Below are 22,980 nucleotides of genomic sequence, written 5' to 3'. Positions count from 1 at the left end.
GCAAATGTGTAAGATACTTAGGAAAGAAAAATAAAAATGAGTTGGCGTCTTGGAAGAGCAGGCCCACTCAACAGCAGTGCTTGTTTCCTCCTTCTTCAGAGGGGTCACAGCTGGTGGCCAGGTAACCTGGAGAAGGGTTTTCCTGGGGTCATCGTAACTTGTTCTCATTCACACACCTTTATCTGTATTCTCAGCTCATTTTACCTATTTAAAAGACAAAAGTCTTTTAAGAAAGTTTTCTTAAAACTTTCCCTTAATGATTCTACCAAGACCCAGGCAGATGTAAAAATTTCTTTGTGAGTATACTGTTTCCTGCCTTAGGAAAAAATGTTACTTCTGATACTGGAAAATTTTCACAATTTACCTGTTTTGGTCACTCGAGGCTGCCCTATCACAGAGGACTTCCACTTGTCAAGAACTTCTATTCTGTTTCTACATGGTAATAAAATCTACTCTACATATAAATGTTTGCAAGAACTGAAAAACCTTTCTCAGGGCTGCAGAGCCAACTGGGGTAAATAAGCATCAAGAATCTAATTTCTGAACTAAGAGAATAAGCTGTATATTCTGAATGGAAAACTCCAGGTTGTAAAAAGTTAACAATGAACATGAATGTTGGCCTCAAAGAGATACTATTTTATTTATTTATCCCTAAGGAAAAACCGTTCTATTTTTCTTGTTAAAATATTATTATGTAACAAGAACTACAAGCACCTTTCAAAGAAGAGTTGAACCTCACTTCATATTCAAATAAATACAAGTTAAAATGGCTAGATACCCTTTTTAATCTACCAAAATAGCAAAGGGTTTTTGCCCCCCATCATCAAAAATGGCCCTTTTTTTTTTCTTTTTTTTCTTGAGACAGACTCTCATTTTGTCACCCAGGCTGGAGTGCAGTGGTGCAATCTCTGCCTCCCAGGTTCAAGCAATTCTCCTGCCTCAGCCTCCCAAGTAGCTGGGATTACAGGCGTGCGCCACCATGCCCGGCTAATTCTTGTGTTTTTAGTAGAGATGGGGTTTTATAATGTTGGCCAGGCTTGTCTCGAACTCCTGACCTCAGGTGATCTGCCCACCTTGGCCTCCCAAAGTGCTCGGATTACAGGTGTGAGCCTGGCCAGAAATGGCACTTTCATAGAATGGTAGTGGAAACGTAAAATGCTAAAACCCTACTGAAAAGCAATTTTGCAGTAAGTATCAAGAGCTTTATAACTGTTCTTTCACTCAGTAATTCTACATCCATGGATTTACCCTAAGGAAGAACATAAGAAATACATAAAATGGTTAAAGAGTAAATGTACATTGTTAGAAGGTTAAATAATTATGGGATATACAATTACAGGAGTCCTTTGCAAACTTTAAAATTATTTACCAAGATATTTTAAAAACATGGGAAACTATTTCATATTATGATTATGGCACTTACAAAGTCAAACATGTAGTCCAATCTTATCTCTAGTGAAAAGGAATTCACCAGAAAGGTATTTACTGTATTTTTTAAAACATGGGATTTAAGAGACTTCATATGAATAGCTTGACTGTGCATTGAAATTCTTATTTAGGGCCTAACACAGAGGAGGAAGTGTTTGCTAAATGTTGATTTCCTGCTACCTGTTTTTTTTCCTCCAAGATCGTTTCTGTATGTGTCTGGGGTCCAGAAGAGTCCAGAATACTGTTTTGCACATGTTGCTTACTGAATTAAAAAATTAACACATTCATGAAAAATAAAGAAATTCACCCAAATGTTACAAGTAGTTATTTGGCAGGCTGTAAATATATACATGTCTTCATTCATCTAAATTTATTCATTCATCTCATAATTTTTTTTTTTTTTTTTGAGATGGAATCTTGCTCTGTTGCCCAGGCTGGAGTGCAGTGGTGCGATCGTGGCTCACTGCAACCTCTGCCTCCCAGGTTCAAGCAATTCTCCTGCCTCAGCCTCCCGAGTAGCTGGGATCACATGCATGCGCCACCACGCCTAGCTAATTATTTTTTCTTTTGCATTTTTAGTAGAGACGGGGTTTCACCATGTTGGCCAGGCTGGTCTCGAACTTCTGACCTCAGGTGATCAGCCTGCCTCAGCCTCCCAGAGTGCTGATATTACAGGCGTGAGCCACCACGCCCAGTCATCATCTCATACTTCAAAAGGAGTATTTATTCTGATTTATAATAACTAATGATACATTCTAACATATTAGACCATAAAGAAATGATTTAAAAGGCCAGGCGGGATGGCACACGCGTGTAATCCCAGCACTTTGGCAGGCCGAGGCGGGCGGATCACGAGGTCAGAGATCGAGACTATTTGGCTAACACGGTGAAACCCCGTCTCTACTAAAAATACAAAAAAATTAGCCAGGCGAGGGACGGGCGCCTGTAGTAGTCCCAGCTACTTGGGAGGCTGAGGCAGGAGAATGGCGTGAACCCAGGAGGCGGAGCTTGCAGTGAGCCGAGATCGCACCCCTGCACTCCAGCCTGGGCGACAGAGCCAGACTCCGCCTCAAAAAAAAAAAAAAATGAAATGACATCAGGAACATCATAATAGTGGGCTAACCTCTATGCCTGTTCTCCCTCTGCCCTTCAAAAAAATCATATATTAAATTTGAGCATTTTGGTTTTCATCAGATACTCCAAATGCCAAAAACAAAATAGGTGTCAGGCACTCCTACATTCCAAGTTGAGGGGCTGGGCCAGACACTTCCAATCTGAGATTCCACTGGGTTGCTGCAGAGGCCATTGGAAAGAGGTCCTAGTGAGCTGTGGCGTTTCCTACAAGTCAAGCCCAGAGAATGGCTTCAAAAGGACCATTTGTAGAGCTTGACATGAGTTCCCTGGAATTTGGGGAACGGTTTAACATCTGATTCCAAAGAGTAAACACTGGTTTGGTCTGCTTGCTGGGAGAGAAGGAAGCACCGCGGCACTGCGAACTGCTTGCACTTGCAGATTATCCCACTGGAGGGATACGGAAGTTGTTTATACTGTGAGCCATACAGATCCTGGAGAAGGCCCTGGACATGAGTAGGTTTAAAAGGGACCCTGTACCACAGGCCCACCTGAAGGACGGAAGTGATCTCAATAAGAGGATAATTCTCCCCGAAACACAAACTCTGAGGGTGAAACTGCAAGTGGCACTCTGGAGGAGGTATCTGAACAACCATCAAGGAAACTGCAGAAGGGAGATCCCAGGTGATGAACAGTGTCTCAAAATCTACTACATTCCCTCTAGAGAGAAAGATCCAATACTGGATACACAGTATACACAGTACCCAGCTGCCTGATCGCAAGGCAGCAGCTGTTTATTGTTTTTTTAATTTTTTTTTTTTTTTTGAGACAGGGTCTTGCTCTGTCACCCAGGCTGGAGTGCAGTGGCGCGATCTCGGCTCACTGCAGCCTCTGCCTCCCAGGTTCAAGTGATTTTCATGCCTCAGCCTCCTGAGCAGCTGGAACTGCAGGCACGCACCACCATGCCTGACTTTTTTAGTATTTTTTGTATTTTTAGTAGAGATGGGGTTTTGTCATGTTGGCCAGGATGGTCTCAAACTCCTGGCCTCAAATGATCCACCTGCCTAGGCCTCCTAAAGTGGTAGGAATATAGGTGTGAGTCACTGCGCCCGGCCAGCAGTCGCTGTTTAAGGATGATCCTTGTTCTCCCTAACTATTCCCACCATCCCAAGGGACCACAAGCAGCGATTACTAGTGAATAGAGGAGAAGGTGAAGTGAACTGCATCCTTCTCCCCACTGCAGGCTCCTGAGCCCCAGCTGGAAGAGAACAGACATTTTGAATTAGAACAAAGTTTATAGTTTTAACAAATAGAATGGGCTAGAATGGATAATATCAGATGGTGACTGGAAACCCTATGATCTGCTTGAAATTCCATCCAGAGATATGGTGGAAGGTGGGGAATAATCCACAAAGCAAATTTACTTGGAGAGGGGTGAGAAAGAAATAATAAAGTTACCTTCTGCTCCTCTTCGTAGAAAGTCTAGCTTGTGGCCAGGCACATTGGCTCATGCCTATAATCCCAGCTCTTTGAGAGGCCACGGCAGGCAGATCACCTGAGACGTCAGAAGTTCGAGACTAGCATGGCCAACAGGGTGAAACCGCGTCTCTACTAAAAATACAAAAATTAGCTGGGCACAGTGGTAGGCTCCTGTAATCCCAGCTACTTGGGAGGCTGAGGAGGGAGAATTGCTTGAACCTGGGAGGCAGAGATTGCAGTGAGCCAAGATTGTGCCACTGCACTCCAGCCTGGGTGACAAAGCAAGATTCTGTCTCAAAAAAAAAAAAAAATAAGAATACAGAGTAAGATAATTATATGTAACATACTTAGCAGTCTCTGACATAGTGGTACCCAATCAATATTGATTATTTTTATTATTGAAACATAGTACTAGAGTATCTTATTTTCCACTTTTAGAATAGAAAAATAATAGTGGTGATAGTATATCTTGATCAGAAATTAATTCAATTAATTAATTAATATCTTGATAAGAAATTAATTGGAAGGCAATTTGGCATTACTATAACCATGTTTTTCATTGTACCATACTTCCTGTATATGCTTATATAAAGTACAAATATAATTTTTTCTAGCGTTCTCACACAGTATTAACCTACACTAGCATCTGCTGAATGGGGTCTGGTTTGGGGGCTTTTAACTGGCATTGCCTTCTAGAATTATCTGTGGAGCTTTTAAAAAGAACACATTCCCATCTCTGAGGCAAGACTTATCCAATCAGAATCTCTGGGTCTGGAAACCAGACATGTGTATTTTGAAAAAGCTCCTCAGGTGGTTCAATTGTAAAACGAGGATTGCGAGTCATCGGCCTAGGTCAGTCACTTAGCTCTTTTGAAAACTAGAAGCCAGGCTCCTAGTCTTTTGGTCTCTGAAAGAGAGCCAGAGACACAGAATACCTATTAGGTCACTTAAAACCTGTTTTGTTGTTGTGGTGGTGGTAGTGGTGGTGGGTTTTTTGTTTGTTTGTTGGGGTTTTTTGTTTGTTTTTAGAGAAAGGCTGTGAAACAATACAAAAATAACTACAGACCAAAGAAACTCTGAACAGTCATTTGGGCCTCCATTCTTGACTTCTATTTTCTTTCTTTTTCTTTTTTTTTTTTTTTTTTTTGAGACAGGGTCTCACTCCGCTGCTGGGGCTGGAGTGCAGTGGTATGATCATGACTCACTGCAGCCTCCACCATCTGGGCTCCATCCATCCTCCCACCTCAGCCTCCCAAGTAGTTGGGACCACACGTGCATGCCACCATGCCCAGCTACTTTTTAAAATTGTATATAGAGATGGGGTCTCACTACATTGCCCAGGGTGGTCTCCAACTCCAGGGCTCAAGCAATTCTCCCACCTTGGCTTCCCAGATTGCTGGGATTACAGCATGAGCCACTGCGCTGGGATGACTTCTATTTTCTAAAAGCAACTCTACTGGGAGATTTATGCTGAGGAAAGTATGTGGTTATCAGACTCAGTGTCCATGGTGGATGACTTCTTTATTTTTTTTTCTTTGTAGAGAAGTGATCTCGCTTTGTCACCCAGGCTGGAGTGCAGTGGCATGACCACGGCTCACTGTAGCCTCGACTTCCCTGGCTCAAGTGATCCCCCCAATTCAGCTCCCCCAGGTAGCTGAGAATACAGGCATGGACTACCACAATTGTCTAATTTTTTTTGTCTTTCTTTTGAGACAGGGTTGTGCTCTGTCACTCAGGCTGGAGTGCAGAGGCATGATCTTGGCTCACTGCAACCTCTGCCTCCCAGATTCAAGCATCTCCCGCCTCAGCCTTGGGAGTAGCTGGGGACTACAGGTGTTTGTGGGTGAGTCTGGGTGTGTGTGGGTGAGTGCAGGTATGTCTGGGTGTGTAGGGGTGTGTGTGGGTGTGTCTGGGTGTAGGTGGGTGAGTATGGGTGTGTACAGGTGTTTGTGTGTGTGTCTATGTGTAAGTGGGTGAGTATGGGTGTGTGTGTGTAGGTGGGTGAGTATGGGTGTGTGCGGGGATGTGTGTGTGTGTAGGTGGGTGAGTATGGGTGTGCAGCTGTGTGTGTGTATGTGTTTACATTGTGGTATGTGTCTCTTGGGTGCCGCCATTAGGAATTTGGAAGAATGAGGACCATAAACTTGTAAACATTTCTACATGCCTGCTACACAAGAAGTGTACCAAGCATGGTCAAAAGTAACTAAACCAAGTAAAGAAATTAGACATTAATTAAACTTAATGCTGGGCAGGAAAGAAGTATTCAGGCCCAGGTAAATTGAAGAAATATAACCAAATAAATGAAATTTTAAAATTAGTAGAATGAGACAGGAATACTTTTTAAAGTTTTTAATTTCTGATGAATATCAGTATATAAAACTAAGAATTATATGGCTGTCAATTGACTAAAAACAGTACTTAAGATTTCAGCTAGTGAAACAGCCATATATGATCTTCTAATTCCACTTTTCTGTCTCAAGAATGACTTGTTTAAATAATTTTTTTTGAATTGTTACATTCTCATCTTGAAAGAGCTTCACAAAAGTTACATGAGAATCTGGATTGTCATAAGAGGTCTGAATTTTTAATGGTATGTTCGTATTTGTGTTATGTACCTCGATGTCAAGCATTCATTTCCTGAGCTGTTCTCCAGAACACAATTTGACTTGTAATGAACACTCAATAAATGGTTGGTTGGATAATCAAATCAACACCTTAGTTTCATCGATTTTCATTTCATATATAAGTGACTGATCTTCTTCTATACTCATCAACCAAACAGAGAGAGATGAGGGAGGGATAGCAGTGGAGACTGAGAGGATGACAAGCAGACCTCATTCTGCAGTGGATATCCTACACTCTCCACTTCTGAATGCTTGGAAACACTTGCCATACTCAAAAAAATATTGGTATTTCCTAGGCAGAAAATGGGAATTAAAGAAAGTCCATATTTCTATATTACAATAACTTACGCTATAATACACAGACATACATTTCTAAGCTATTCAGTTCATAGAAAATGTAGATACATTTAGGTGAGCAAGATGCAGGAGAAGGGTTAATAATCAGGCTGAGTGTGATTGTGAGATTCAGTCTAATATACAATTTTTGTGTCATTGTATCAGTTGACATATCTGTTCAAATGCAAGGTGGGAGAGTTTTGCAGGAGCTACTGAAACTTCCTGCATGATGTTACGAGAGAGGCTGGTCCATGTGATCAGGCCAGATGTGTTTGCTTAATTGTGGCTTAGGAAAGTTAGGTTTCTGACCTCTCAGAGACTGGGAGATAGGGACGCTAAATTTTATAACATTTCTATTTAATATATATTTAATAACACATAATAAAGTCTTTAAAATGTCAATTTTGTCTTTTTTCTAGTTTGCAATATTTTGTTTTCACCGCCCCATTGTTTTTAGTACATATGTTTTGTGTATTTAAAAAAAATGTGTTGAGGCGCCCTGGCTCGCCCCGCGCCGCGCCGCGCCAGAGGCTCGCGCACTCAGCAGGTTGGGCTGCGGCAGCCGAGGCGGCGGCGGCGGCGGCGGCGGCTGTGGAAGCCCAGGCACCGAGCGTGAGAGGTCCCATGTATGTCTGCGGTTCCGGCTCCGCCACCGTCCGCCTTTCTCCCGCAGGTCTTGGAGCCGGGTGAGGAAGGAGGGAACGGCCTTAGCTTTGGGAAGCCAGAGCACACGACTGGCTCCTGCCGACACCGCCCTCCTCCCCTTCCCAGCCGCGGGCCTCGCTCGGTGCTAGGCTACTCTGCCGGGAGGCGGCGGCGGCTGCCAGTCTGTGGAGAGTCCTGCTGCCTTCCAGCCGGGCTCCTCCAGCCGGGCTCCTCCAGCGGGCCTTGCAGGGGCCGAGAGAGCTCGGTGCCCGCCCTTCCGCTCGCCTTTTTCCTCAGCCGGCTGGAGCAGCATCGGTCCGGGAGGTCTCTGGGCTGAGGCGGCGGCAGTTCCTCTAGTTCCACCATGTCCGCGGGCGGAGACTTCGGGAATCCGCTGAGGAAATTCAAGCTGGTGTTCCTGGGAGAGCAAAGCGTTGCAAAGACATCTTTGATCACCAGATTCATGTATGACAGTTTTGACAACACCTATCAGGCAACAATTGGCACTGACTTTTTATCAAAAACTATGTACTTGGAGGATGGAACAATCGGGCTTCGGCTGTCGGATACGGCGGCTCAGGAACGTCTCCGTAGCCTCATTCCCAGGTGCATCCGTGATTCTGCTGCAGCTGTAGTAGTTGACGATATCACAAATGTTAACTCACTCCAGCAAACTACAAAGTGGATTGATGATGTCAGAACAGAAAGAGGAAGTGATGTTATCATCACGCTAGTAGGAAATAAAACAGATCTTGCTGACAAGAGGCAAGTGTCAATTGAGGAGGGAGAGAGGATAGCCAAAGAGCTGAATGTTATGTTTATTGAAACTAGTGCAAAAGCTGGATACAGTGTAAAGCAGCTCTTTCGACGTGTAGCAGCAGCTTTGCCGGGAATGAAAAGCACACAGGACAGAAGCAGAGAAGACATGAGTGACATAAAACTGGAAAAGCCTCAGGAGCAACCAGTCAGCGAAGGAGGCTGTTCCTGCTACTCTCCCATGTCATCTTCATCCCTTCCTCAGAAGCCCCCTTACTCTTTCATTGACTGCAGTGTGAATATTGGCTTGAACCTTTTCCCTTCAGTAATAACGTTTTGCAATTCATCATTGCTGCCTGTCTCATGGAGACAGCGTCTTCATTATTTATATTTTACAAAAAGCCAAAATATTTCAGCTTATTCCAGTGATAACTTTAAAAATTAGATACATTTTCTTAACATTTTTTTCTTTTTAAATGTTATGATAATGTATTTCAAAATGATGGAAATCTCAACAGTATAAGTATGGCTTGGTTAAGGAGCAGTATGTTCACAGCCTACTTTTTCTCTCCTTGCTTTTCTCACCTCTCCCTTACCCCGTTCCCTATTTCCCTGTTCTTACCTAGCCTCCCCTCACTTCCTCAAAACAAACAAGAGATGGCAAAACAGCAGTCCGACCAAGCCCACTGGAATTATCCTTTAATTTTACAGATACCACTTGCTGTAGGCTGTGGGCCAAGATGTCCAAAATTATTCTTGAGCACTGATATAAATTACTTAGATCTTCTTTGAGGTCAGAATTCAGCGATCATGGTAGGCAGTGCTTGAATGAGAAAAGCCTCCTGGTGCATCGTCAAAATGAGTCCTAAAGAACATACTGAGTACTTATAAGTAGCAGAACATAAAATGTATTTCTGACTAAAACAAATGATCCTTTCACATGTGCTTTATTAGACTCTGGGAGAGAAAAGTAACCAAGTGCTTCAGAACAGGTTTTTAGTATTTAATTCTTCATGGTAAGATAATGAAGTTCTAATGAACTATTTCTCCCAAGGTTTTAAAATTGTCAAGAGTTACTCTATTTAAAAAATAAGAAACCTCTTTAAGCAATAGATTTTGCTTGGGTTTTCTTTTTTAAAAAAATAATACTATGGAGGCAAGACACTGCAAATGTTTAATTCCTTCCAGAAGAACCAGTGGAAGAATTTAAATATGTCACTACCATCAAAACTACTGAATTAGCAGAAATAACGATATCTAAAGCTTACCAACAAAAGAACCCTCAGCAGAATAGCAAAACTTTGCTCTGGACATTTGAGGTCAAATTGAAGACGGAAACCGGAAACCATTTTCTTGTAAGCCCCTAGAGGCAGATCAGGTAAAGCATACATAGTAGAAGGAAAGGAGAGAATGGAAATAAAACTCAATATTATGCAGATTTATGCCTTATTTTTTAGCATTTTTTAAGATTGGGTCTTTCAGGCTGGTTTTGATTTGTATTACATCTGTATACTTTAATTAACTAATGATTTAGTTTTATATTTAAGCTACGATTAATCTTTTTTCTTTGGTGATATTTCTTTGCTTTTTTTAAAACAACTTTTAATTTTTAGATATTTTGTCGAATCTATTTAGAGCTTCACCACGGCAATATGTATTTCCCTTAAAACACTGCAAACAAATATACTAGGAGTGTGCCCTTTTAATCTTTACTAGTTATTGTGAGATTGCTGTGTAAGCTAATTAACACATTTGTAAATACATCGTTTGCAGGAAGAAAACTTCTGAGTTACAGGTCAGGAAAAGCCTGCTGAATTTATGTTGTAAACATTACTTAACACAGCATAAAGATGAAAAGACAACAAAAATATCTTCATACTTCCTCAGCCCCTCATTGCAATAAAACCTTAAACTGGGAGAACCTTAGTGCCCTCTCTTTCCTCCTCCTCCTCCACTTCCCACTTATTGTCACCTTGTAATATTCAGAGAGCACTTGGATTATGGATCTGAATAGATAAATACTTACAGATAATCATTAGCCCACATACCAGTAACTTATACTTAAACATGAGATGTGGTTATAAAGTGCTTTTATAATACAATATAATTACTAAAGGCAAGGGTTGACTCTTTGTTTTATTTTGACATGGCATGTCCTGAAATAAATATTGATTCACTACTGCAGGTGGGTCATATTCTTTATTTGGAAGAAGTCATGACTTCTGACATGGGGGTGATTGTCTTCCTACACTGTTGCATTTGATTCTTTTTATGTATTTTGAAGAAAGTAACCAGTTATACTGCTTTTAATATTGATTGGTCCTTTTACTTGTCTTGGAGTTCTTCAAAGCAGTGAAGTGTGTTCATAGTCCAGATTTTTTTTTTTTAGTAAACACGATTTTGCTGCCAAAAATATATAAATAAAACACAAAAGAAAACAAAAATAAAAATAAAAAATGTGTTGAAAATATTAGACCATCTCCCTTTTTACCGCCTTCCCTTTTTACCCTTTACTGCCATTTACATCCACACATCCACACACACGACGCGCACATACATACCGACTAAAATTAATTTAGATGCCAGTTCTAATTATATTTAGAATCCTCCCCCCCCACACACACACCCCTTTTTTTAATACGGAGTTTTACTCTTGTTGCCCAGGCTGGAGTGCAGTGGCGCAATCTTGGCTCACCACAACCTCCACCTCCCAGGTTCAAACGATTCTCCTGCCTCAGGCTCCCTAGTAGCTGGGATTACAGTCACCCACCACCAGGCCCGACTAATTTTTGTATTTTTAGTAGAGGTGGAGTTTAAACATGTTGATCAGGCTGGTCTTGAACTCCTAACCTCAGGTGATCTGCCCACCTTGGCCTCTCAAAGTGCTGGGATTACAGGTGTGAGCCACCGTGTCTGGCCTTATAATCCTTTTAAGAAGAAAGAACATCCTTAATTTTTTGAAAAGACTATTCTGTGTCCGTTTTATAATTTTTTGGCCACTGAAAAAGATATGTCCAATCATAGACACAGTGAATATAACAGATGGTAGTTTCAAGTGTTGACTTTTGGTCCGGTGTGGTGGCTCACGCCTGTAATCCCAGCACTTTGGGAGGCTGAGGCAGGCGGACCACCTGAGGTGGGGAGTTCAAGACCAGCCTGGCCGACATGGTGAAGCCTACAAAAATTAGTGGGGCGTGGTGGCGCATTTCTGTATCCCAGCTACTCGGGAGGCTGAGGGAGAAGAATCGCTTGAACCCAGGAGGCCCAGGTGGCAGTGAGCCAAGATCACGCCACTGCACTCCAGCCTGGGTGACAGAGTGAGACTCCCTCTCAAATAAATAAATTAATTAATTAAATGTTGACTTTTTACAAGTCGTTGTTCCCATTCAAATTTTTGAACGCAACCGCAGCCTCTTACAAAACAGCCTTGTTAAACTAATTTGCTGATGTTAAATTCTTAAGTAAAAGGGGAATTCCACAGGAATTTGTATTGCTGTTTTATAAATCTCTTGAACCTGGGAGGAGGAGGTTGCGGTGAGCCAAGATCAGGCCCTTGCACTCCAGCCTGGGTGACAGAGTGAGAGTCTGTCTCAAACAAAAATAAAAATAAAAAAGAGGAAAAATCAGGCACAAGTATGCAGAGAAAGGTGAAGTGAGTAAAGGGTCTAACCCATAACTTTGAATTCCAAAGCTTGAGCTGATCCTCCAAAACACAGGAAATGCTACTTGCTTGTGAAATTAGTGTGCTTTTCATAAAAAGTAGAAAGTATTTGCACAGGTTTATGCAGTCCTGAGGGGCAGAGATGAATCTGTCATTTGCAGATATGAAGACAGCTCAAGGTGATGATCCTGGACATTCAGGAGGGGAAATTAGACATGAGATCCAGGGCTGGATGCTCACTGAATTAGCCAGTCCCTAGGTCACTAAGGGGAAACCTATGCTGATTTCTGGAGCTCTTTCTTTATATATAGTCCATTATTTTAAATTTGAGATGCTCACTTAGCCCTCCTAAAATAATATTTCTCTCTCTTCAATTCAGGGACTTCTCCAAGCTCTGTATGGGTTCTCTGTCAATGGTGTTGTCCAGTAAGTATCCCCAGGCAGAAATAAGAGGCTATTATTGTAGGGGTTACATTGTTTGTGTCTCTTCTCAACTGGAGAAAAACAGTCCTTAGCTGCTGATTGTCTAATGTTTGAAAATGATTTTTTATATAGTTTGTCTAGTTTTCTAGTTGTTTATAGTGGAATCAGTCATTAGCTCCTGGTTAGAGACAGAATCTCTGATCTACTGAACTTTTTATTTTAATTTAAAACTTTTTAAAATGTTATATTTTAATTTTGTTACAGAATATAGTAATACATTATCCTAGTGTAAAATTTAAAAGGTAAGTAATACATAGCAAAAAAAAATTCCTCCCACTTTCACTCCCAGAAGTAACCGATGTTACAAAATCTTTCTGTCTTTTAAAGTTATTGTATGTATCTACAAAACGAAACACAGGAAACTAGCCATAATAAAATAATGGGGTCTAAAGGAATTCAATCACATAAAATGTTAGGTCAAATTTATTGTGAGATTAATAAAAATTATACTTTTGTTAAACTATTTCTCTCAGAAAAAGCACAAAATGATTGTGAAACTTACAGCACACATTGCTGACTAGTGAACTGAGTAACCGCCATTGATTGTGAGGCAGTGACTTCTATGTCCTCTTCCCCATCTCATTACTTACAAGTCATGTATAAAAGTCTCCTTTGTTCTATAATTTCTCTGACAGTTGTGATTGAAATTTTCAATTTTTGTCAAGCTGGCTAATGTAAAACATCATCCTGTTCTATGTTTAATAGCATTTCCCTGATTACTAATATGAAGCATTATATATTGTCTATTCATGTTTCATTTTTTGTATAATGTCTATATCCTTTGTTCATTATTTAATTGTGTTATTTGTATTATTCTTTATATATTATTCTTTAACACATTGCTGTTTATATGTTGGTTATATTTTACATTTTCTTCTAGTTTATGGGAAGTCTTTTTCTTTTCCTAAGGCAATCTATTGATAAATATAACCTGTGAATATTAAAGTTATAATTAAAGTTGTCAAACATTTGAGATAAATTTATTCATTAGCTCTTTATGAGTTATTGGTTTTTTTCAGGTTAAAAGAAATAACTTCTTTTTTTGTTTTTTGATGTGAAGAACTTGGTGGAGAAATTAAAATTTCAGATGCAGAAAAAGAAGCAAGAAAATTTCTGGAATGACAGGCATGAGTAGATAACAGGTGTGATGGTTAATACTGAGTGTCACCTTGCTTGGATTGAAGGGTGCAATGTATTGTTCCTGGGTGTGTCTGTGAGGGTGTCACCAAAGGAGATTAACAGTTGAGTCAGTGAACTGGGAGATGCAGACCCACCCTCAGTCTGGGTGGTCACCCTCTAATCAGCTGCCAGCGCAGCTAGGATAAAAGCAGGCAGAGGAATATGGAAGGGCTCGACTGGCTCCACCTTTCTCCCGTGCTGGTTGCTTCCTGCCCTCAAACATCAAACTCCAAGTTCTTTCAGCTTTTGGACTCTTGGACCTACACCAGGGGTTTGCCAGGGGCTCTCAGGCCTTCGGCCACAGACTGAAGGCTGCCCGGTTGGCTTCCCTACTTTTGGGATTTGGGGACTCAGATTGGCTTTCTTGCTCCTCAGCTTGCAGACAGCCTATCGTGCAACTTCACCTTGTGATTGTGTGAGTCAATACTCTTTAATAACTCATTTTATATATACATTTATCCTATTAGTCATGTCCCTCTAGAGAATCCTAATACAACAAGACACAGCACCTAGTCACAGTGAGAGGGGTGGACATTATTTAGAAGCAAAGACAGTTCATCCATATGAAAAGGAGAGATAACAGAATGTAGGTATAGATATATAAAGATGAGCAGATGAAGAGACTGGAGATTTTGAAATTCTTGTCAAATGACCACTTTTTTTTTACAAGTGAAATTGAAAATAAAGTCATCAGTAAAGAGTGAAGATGGGAAGGAGAGAAAATAAGTATGAACTGTTACTCTGGGAAAGGATGAGAGTGAATGGGGCAGGGAATATTTTTTTCTGGGAAACATAAAGACATGAGCTTTGTGATCATGAATTTCAGTTGCAAATTAACCTGATTCCCTCTTACTCTATTTTAAATTTCAGTTTTATTTATTTAAAAATCTGAACATAATATCTGTAATTATAGTATTATACAGAAGAGTTTCACTGCCCTAAAATTCCTCTGTGCTCCATCTGTGCGTCCCTCTGTCCCCCATAACTCCTGGCAACCACTGATTTTTTTTAACTGTCTCCATAGTTTTGCCTTTCCCAGAATGTCATGTAGCTGGAGTCATACAGTATGTAGCATTTCCTGATTGGCTTCACTCAGAAACATGTATTTGAGATTGCTTTATGTCTTTTTATGGCTTGATAGGTCATTTCTTTTTAATGCTGAATAACATTTAATTATTTGGATGTATTACAGTGTATCCATTTACCTAATGAAGGACATCTTGGTTGCTTCCAAGTTTGGCAATTATGAATTAAACCGCTATAAACATTATCATGCAGGTTTTTGTGTGGACATGTTTTCAGTTTCTTTGGGTAAATACTAAGGAGCATTATTGCTAGATTATATGACAAGAGTTTGCTTCGTTTTGTAAAAAGCTGACCAACTGTCTTCGTAAGTGGTGTAACATTTGCATTCCTACCAGCATCACCAGCATTTGATGCTGTCTGCCTTTCATATTCATCAGGCTTAATCTTCATAATTGTGCTGCACTTACTTTTAAAATGAAAGTCTTCAATTCATCCCCTGCTTTGTTTCTTAACAATCTTGAATGAGTTCTTTAAAGTCTAAAAATCTCCAGAAAATAAAAGTATTAACTATATATTGAGAGCTGAAGTTTGCAGAGCAAAGGAGTGACACTAAATTGGTGATGATATAAAACCTCAGCTGAAAATTCTAATAGCTAAAGAAGAGGTATGATATTTTCATATATAGTTCCTTCTCATTTACATGTGTAAACTTAAGAAAGTCAGGAGTATTGTATTCTTAGGAAAATCAGAGCACTTCAAAAAATTGTTGTTTATAATGTTTAGAAATTTAGACCTAACATTTTCATGGTATAGACTAGAGTAGACTTAGCTAAACAGAACCATTTATTAGTCTGTTGTACATATTGTTTTAGACACATTTACTATATTATAAACAAAAGGACAATAAAGTAATGTAAAACTACTTTGAGAAGGTGTCTAATAAAAATAAGATAATTATGGGATTTCTATTATCCACACTCAATTAAGACTAATATTTTTAATTTAAAAAAGTTTTTTAAAGAAGAATTCCTGAATGGTAATTGATAATGCATTACCTTGGTTTTTCTGATAAAAATCCTTGAAGAATAAAAGTAATTTCTTCCTACTTCTATATTACGATCAGCATAATTGAAATAATATGCTTCAATTGTTAGTAAAGTAACATTTATGTTTTGGGATCAATGAAGCTAAGCCAGCACTAAGAATTTTATTACTATTCCTCCACTACATTTCAGAGAGTTATTTCTTCATCCTTAAACATACCACAATAATAAGTCTGCTAGGTCCATTTAGATTTTCAACCCAACCCTAAAAGAAAGAAGATTTCTGTTGGTTACACATTTCAGAAGATTGTTGTATCTTTGAAACATCTGCAGTCTCATCTTAATAAATTTCAAACAAGAGCACTGAGACCCCAGCCAACAGAACTATCTAATTCAGTATTATTAAGATCTGAAAGATCAATGGCAAAACATTGGCTATTTTCTGCACCTTGACTATGCAAAAATTAAAATTTTGCCAGGATTGTTGTTCGTAGCAGGAGTCATGAATGGTTTTGTGGTGTTTTATGACATCTTAAGGGCTACATTGAACCTTGTTCTTATATCATGATCTGCTAAGCAATTCACCAACCATACTTCTCCACCTCAGTCCTGACTTTAGCCTCCTTAGGAGAATATTGGAGACATGATTGGTAGTAATGGCCCATTTCTTGACATTTTTGACCAGCTATAGAGTCCATGCCAGATACACATATATATGTGTGTGTGTGTATATGTAGCGTGTGTGTGTGTGTGTGTGTGTTGACTTGCTTAAAGATGTTACAGGGAAGATTATGTTTAAGAACAGTTAGAGGGAAATGTCTTTTTGAGTTTGTTTCCTAAACCCTAAGCCATTCAGCTGACCTTATTATGTCTCTTTACCTCATAGTGTAAAAGTCAAAATGTGTGTGTATAATGGGAAAGGAGAGAGGCGGGAGGAGAAGATGAAGGGATTAATATCCATGAGCCTTGTAGTAAGGACCTGCCTTTTGCTAGAGACTGAGCACTCCTCATACATTGTCTCATTAAACCAGCTCTCCAAAATAGTATCCCTCCTGTTTTACGGAAGGGACAAGCCAAATATTTTGCCTTGCCAGTAAGTGGTGGAGCTGGAATTTATCTGCCCCAAAGCTTCACAGACTTGCTTTAAAGAAGATGGTATAATTCTATCTCACACCAGTTAGAATGGCGATCATTAAAGAGTCAGGAAACAACAGGTGCTGGAGAGCATGTGGAGAAATAGGAACACTTTTACACTGTTGGTGGGAGTGTAAACTAGTTCAATCATTGTAGAAGGCATTGTGGCGATTCCTCAAGGATCTAGAACTAGAAATACCATTTGATCCAGCGATCCCATTATTGGGTATATACCCAAAGGATTATAAATCCTGCTACTATAAAGACACATAAACACATATGTTTATTGCAGCACTATTCACAATAGCAACAACTTAGAACCAACTCAAATCTGTATCGATGATAGACTGGATTAAGAAAATGTGGCACATATAAGCCATGGAGAACTATGCAGCCATAAAAAAGGATGAGTTCATATCCTTTGTAGCGACATGGATGAAACTGGAAACCATCATTCTGAGCAAACTACCACAAGGACAGAAAACCAAACACCGCATGTTCTCACTTATAGGTGGGAATTGAACAATGAGAACACTTGGACACAAGGCAGGGAACATCACACACAGGGGCCTGTCCTAGCATGGAAGCTAGGGGAGGGATAGCATTAGGAGAAATACCTAATGTAAATGACGAGTTAATGGGTGCAGCAAACCAACATGGCGCATGTAGACATATGTAACAAACCTGCACATTGTGCACATGTACCCTAGAACCTAAAGTATAATAATAAAAAAAGAAGATAGTATAATTCAAAGTACTTTTAAAAGGACATAGCACTATACTGAGGTTAGAAAAAAACAGTATTCCCAAACTGAGATCCTTCTGTGCACTTTGTAACCCTTAAACAAGGGTTACAATACTACCTGGCAGTTGCAATACTACCAATTTGACCATTAAGAACATTCGGTATGTTTAAACTATAGTGGGAAAGCCAAGATATGAAACCATCACCCATGGGAATTTTGAGGCTAGAGTAATTAGAAGCTAATTTAAGATCTCCATTCAACTCTAGGACAGTCAGGGTAACTGCCAGAGAAGCTGCATGCTGAGTAAATCCTGATCCCAAAGTGGAATTTTGCCCTAGTTTAATGGGTTCATATTTGATTGGCTGCACTTAGCTATAAATCCTGAGGAGGAGGAAGAGGGGAAGGGGAAGAGGAAGAAGATGAAGAAAGGAGAAGGAGGAGGAGGGGGAGAAACGACATCAGAAAGTAATTGGGCTAGAAGAACTTTAATTTGGAAGCAAAACACAGAATCCAGGTGAGTGGGCTTACTGGGAAAGGCTCATGCCACGTTGCTCCCACAATGGAGGGCCTTATGATGGCGATGGTTAGGTTTCTGCTCTCCTGCTGCACCACCATTTCTCCCAAGGCCTTGATGTAGGTGCAAGAATTGGGCGGATCTCTGATCAGCTTGGGTGTGATCTCATCAATAACAGCGTCGTCCAACCACGTAAAAGGTAGTCAGAGTGAAAAGAATTCTAGCAGCATATGTTAGACAATAGACCAAAAGGAAAATGTGACACGCAAATAGTCAAACAAAACTTCCAACTTTTAGCCTTGGTTCTGGAATTTAGTCACACAATACCAAGTTTGAGGGCATACCTGTTCAAAGCATGCATGAGCTCTTTGCTCTTCACTGCTAAGCCCAATCTCATCAGCCAAATCCTATGCCCTCCCATCTAGAGAGATAGGTAGGTAGATAGACCAATAGAATCAATAGCAATACCACTTTATTATTACTACTAGTATAGGGCTATTAGTACTACTTTATTAGTATGACTTTAGCACTACTATTTCTTTATCAATTACTTTATCAATACTACTACTTTATCTGTAGTAGTACTAAACTGGAGGTTATTACATACAACCTCTTTACTTCCTCTCCAAGAAGCTCCTAAGTACATTCATTGCACACATTTTTGAGTCCCAGTCATTCTCCCAATAGTGTGCTGGAAGCTGTGTTCAGGGAGTTTGAGGCTCTCATCTAAGGTGTTTCAGTGGCAGCCCTGTTCAGTGTTGTCCCATAGAAACCCAGTGCAGTGATCCTGAAGAGTTTAGCTTTACATTTAAAAAATTTCATTCAGTGCAAATCAAACCAAAGTGACTACTTTTGGCAGACTGACAATCTCTTCTAGCAGATCTATGTAATGCATTTTGAAGGTCTGTTTAGAGTCTGTACTAATAACTTGCTAATTATTTCCAGAGATTTCCAATGAATTCTGAAGTCTGTCAAGTGGGGTGATTATAGTACTCTGAAATTGCTTCAAAACCATGAATATTGAATTCTCCTACTTATAATATGACATGTATCATGAATAACTGAGTTACCATAGCATCAGCCTAATCTTTCTTAAAAATATGTCAGAACTGGCCTGGCGGAGTGGCTCACACCTGTAATCCCAGCACTTTGGGAGGCCGAGGTGGGCGGATCTGAGGTCAGGAAATCGAGACCATCCTGGCCAACATGGTGAAACCCCGTCTCTACTAAAAGTACAAAAATTAGCTGGGCGTGGTGGCACATGCCTGTAATCCCAGCTACGTGAGAGGCTGAGGCAGGAGAATCGCTTGAACCCAGGAGTCGGAGGTTGTAATCAGCCAAGATCGCACCACTGCACACCAGCCTGGTGACAGAGCGAGACTCCATCTCAAAAAAAAAAAAAAAAAACCATTTGATAAACCCAAAGTCTATCTACACATCTCTAAGAGAGCAAAAAATTATTGTCAATTAAATATGTAACATTTATTCTAGCTGAGAGATCTATGTGCTTAAATTATTGATATAGCGTTTTAAAAATTAAGCTGCCATTCTAACTGGTGTGAGATGGTATCTCATTGTGGTTTTGATTTGCATTTCTCTGATGGCCAGTGATGGCGAGCATTTTTTCGTGTGTCTGTTGACTGCATAAATGTCTTCTTTTGAGAAGTGTCTGTTCATGTCCTTTGCCCACTTTTTGATGGGGTTGTTTTGTTTTTTTCTTGTAAATTTGTTTAAGTTCTTTGTAGATTCTGGATATTAGCCCTTTGTCAGATGGATAGATTGCAAAAATGTTCTCCCATTCTGTAGGTTGCCTGTTCACTCTGATGGTAGTTTCTTTTGCTGTGCAGAAGATCTTTAGTTTAATTAGATCCCATTTGTCTATTTTGGCTTTTGTTGCCATTGCTTGACATAGGAACGCTTTTACACTGTTGGTGGGAGTGTAAACTAGTTCAACCATTGTGGAAGACAGTGTGGCGATTCCTTAACGATCTAGAACGAGAAATACCATTTGACCCAGAGATTCCATTACTGGGTATATACCCAAAGGATTATAAATCATGCTACTATAAAGACACATGCACACGTATGTTTATTGCGGCACTATTCACAATAGCAAAAACTTGGAACCAACCCAACTGTCCATCAACCATAGACTGGATTAAGAAAATGTGACACATGAGACCAGCGGCGGCGGCCACAGCGGTGCTGGAGGCGCAGAGCGCTGCACAGGTGGAGCCTGGCGAGCCCCCCAGCTACCGGAGAGCTGGCGGCCTTGAGGGAGGCGGCGGCGGCGGCACCCCAGGCCCAGCCGGCGCGGGAGGAGTTCCAGGGCGATGGGGCCGCGGCCGAGGCTGATGCTTTGACAGCTGAAAAGAGCGCGGAGTCAGCGCCTGGTCGGGAGGGAGGGGAGCGCGGCGAGGAGAGCGCCAGCTAGAGAGAGAGCGAGCGAGCGCCTGGGAGGGGGCCGGGAGCCAGGGGCAGCTCGGGAGAGCCGGAGCGGTGGCGGCTGTGGCGAGGCTTGGAGCCCTCTTCCCTGCAAACCATATTTGCCAAAGGCAAAGGCTCGTTGGTGCCCTCGGACGGGCAGGCTGGGGAAAAGTTAGCTTTATACGTCTACGAATATTTACTGCAGGTAGGAGCACAGAAATCTGCACAGACCTTCTTATCGGAGATTCTCTGGGAAAAAAAAAAAAAAAAAAACATCACGTTGGGAGAACAGCCTCGGTTTTTGCACTCGTGGTGGTGTGTATTTTGGGACCTTTACTGTGCAGCTCCTAAAAGGAGAGACACTTGTAAACATTCAAGTGAAGCAAAAGCCTTTCCTGATTCTAGTGCAGCAGCTGCCCCGAGCCCCGTGCTTGGCAACATTCCCCCCAACGATGGGATGCCAGGAGGCCGAGTCCCGCCAGGTTTCTTTCAGGGTCCTCCGGGGTCACTGCCGTCGCCGCACGCACAGCCTCCACCTCACAATCCTAGCAGCATGATGGGACCCCCACAGTCAGCCTTTTATGTCACCGCGATACGCAGGCGGCCCCAGGCCCCCCGATCAGAATGGGAAACCAGCCTCCTCCGGAGGAGTTCCTGGGACACAGCCATTGCTGCCCAATTCCATGGATCCCACACGACAACAAGGCCACCCCCACATGGGAGGATCAATGCAGAGAATGAACCCTTCCCGAGGCATGGGGCCCATGAGTCCCGGCCCACAGAATTACGGCAGTGGCATGAGACCACCACTCAATTCCCTCAGCCCCGCCATGCCCGGGATTAACATGGGCCCGGGAGCCGGCAGACCCTGGCCCAATCCTAACAATGCTAACTCAATTCCATACTCCTCCTCATCACCTGGTACCTATGTGGGACCCCCCTGGTGGTGGTGGCCCTCCAGGAACACCCACTATGCCCAGTCCCTCAGATTCAAAAAATTCCAGCGACAACATCTACACACTGATTAATCTGGTGCCACCTGGAGGCAGCCGGTCCAACTTCCCGATGGGTCCCGGCTCGGACGGTCCGATGGGCGGCATGGGCAGCATGGAGCCACACCACATGAACGGATTGTTAGGGTCAGGCGACATAGATGACTTCCAAAAAATTCTCCTAACAACGTGAATAGTATTAGCAATCTTCCAGGCACCCCTCGAGATGACGGCGAGCTAGGAGGGAACTTCCTCCACTCCTTTCAGAATGGCAATTATTCTCCAAGCATGACGATGAGTGTGTGATCCCCTCTTCTCCAAGACGCTGAGAGAGCCGGCATTGCAGGCGGGAAGATGCCAGAAATTATGCAAGAAGTGAGGTGTCATTACCCAGGAGCTGGTGGAAAGGGCATCTCCTGCTCCCTTCAACCCCCTCCCATCCCATCCACGCCAACCGTTCCCAATTTTAGTTTCATACAGTAAAAAGGCCGAACTTTTTATTCCATAAAACAAAACAAAAAAGAGAAAGAAAGAAAGAAAGAAAGAAAGAAAGAAAGAAAGAAAGAAAGAAAAAGAAAGAGAAAAAAAAGAAAATGTGGCACATGTACACCATGGAATACTATGCTGCCATAAAAAAGGATGAGTTCATGTCCTTTGCAGGAACATGGATGAAGCTGGAAACCATCATTCTGAGCAAGCTATCATAAGGACAGAAAACCAAACACCGCATGTTCTCACTCATAGGTGGGAACTGAACGATGAAAACACTTGGACAGGGCGGGGAACATCACACACGGGGGCCTGTCCTAGCGTGGAGGTTAGGGGAGGGATAGCATTAGAAGTACCTAATGTAAATGATGAGTTAATGGGTGCAGCAAACCAACATGGCACATGTGTACCTATGTAACAAACCTGCACGTTGTGCACATGTGCCCTAGAACTTAAAGTACAATAATAAAAAAATTAAGCTGCCAGAATATGCTAGTGTGATTTTTCTGATCAATGTGGTACATTTATTTCTATTTTATACAACAGAACATAACAATACTATTTTGATTGTAGAAAATCTTCACTGTTACCACCTTGCTGACATGACACATTTTTGAACAACTAAGATGTGCAGAAGGTTAAGACTTATTCAGAATCACAACTCTCAGTATTAATACCTCATTTGATCCTGGGGTAGAACATGGGCATTGACTATAATGTTTCCATTTTTCTTGCTTTGCTTCTATGAGTGGTGAGTGTGTTCTGGATACTCAAATGACTTTTCATTTAAATTGAATGGAGAAAGATTGAGGGGTTCTAGAATTAAAAACAACTTAAACTACATAGAAATATCAAGGATATTTTAATTATATGGTCACCTGGAGGCTGCGAAAAAGTGTAGGACGATGCAGACACCTCTCCATCTTAACAATAATCCTACCTTATTT

General features: G+C 41.3%; 1 protein-coding gene and 1 pseudogene across 1 annotated transcript; both read left to right on the top strand.

Annotated features, from left to right (window-relative positions):
• Positions 1-7,494: 7,494 nt before the first annotated feature.
• On the top strand, positions 7,495-10,741 carry LOC115930603 (ras-related protein Rab-6C-like). The gene has a single exon (XM_055361360.2). The coding sequence runs from the start codon at positions 7,948-7,950 to the stop codon at positions 8,782-8,784; it is 837 nt and encodes a 278-aa protein (XP_055217335.2). The 5' UTR covers positions 7,495-7,947; the 3' UTR covers positions 8,785-10,741.
• A 9,559-nt stretch (positions 10,742-20,300) lies between these two features.
• On the top strand, positions 20,301-21,977 carry LOC115930602 (single-stranded DNA-binding protein 3-like; annotated as a pseudogene).
• Positions 21,978-22,980: the final 1,003 nt, after the last annotated feature.

This window comes from Gorilla gorilla, chromosome 15, assembly GCF_029281585.2.
Source record: "Gorilla gorilla gorilla isolate KB3781 chromosome 15, NHGRI_mGorGor1-v2.1_pri, whole genome shotgun sequence".
Taxonomy (NCBI): domain Eukaryota; kingdom Metazoa; phylum Chordata; class Mammalia; order Primates; family Hominidae; genus Gorilla; species Gorilla gorilla.
Note: the sequence above shows the minus strand (reverse complement) of the source record. Positions and strands in the feature narration are given on the sequence as shown.

Bases quoted from the DNA above. Each gene is read 5' to 3' on its own strand.
- LOC115930603 (XM_055361360.2), top strand. From the start codon at position 7,948: ATGTCCGCGGGCGGAGACTTCGGGAATCCGCTGAGGAAATTCAAGCTG.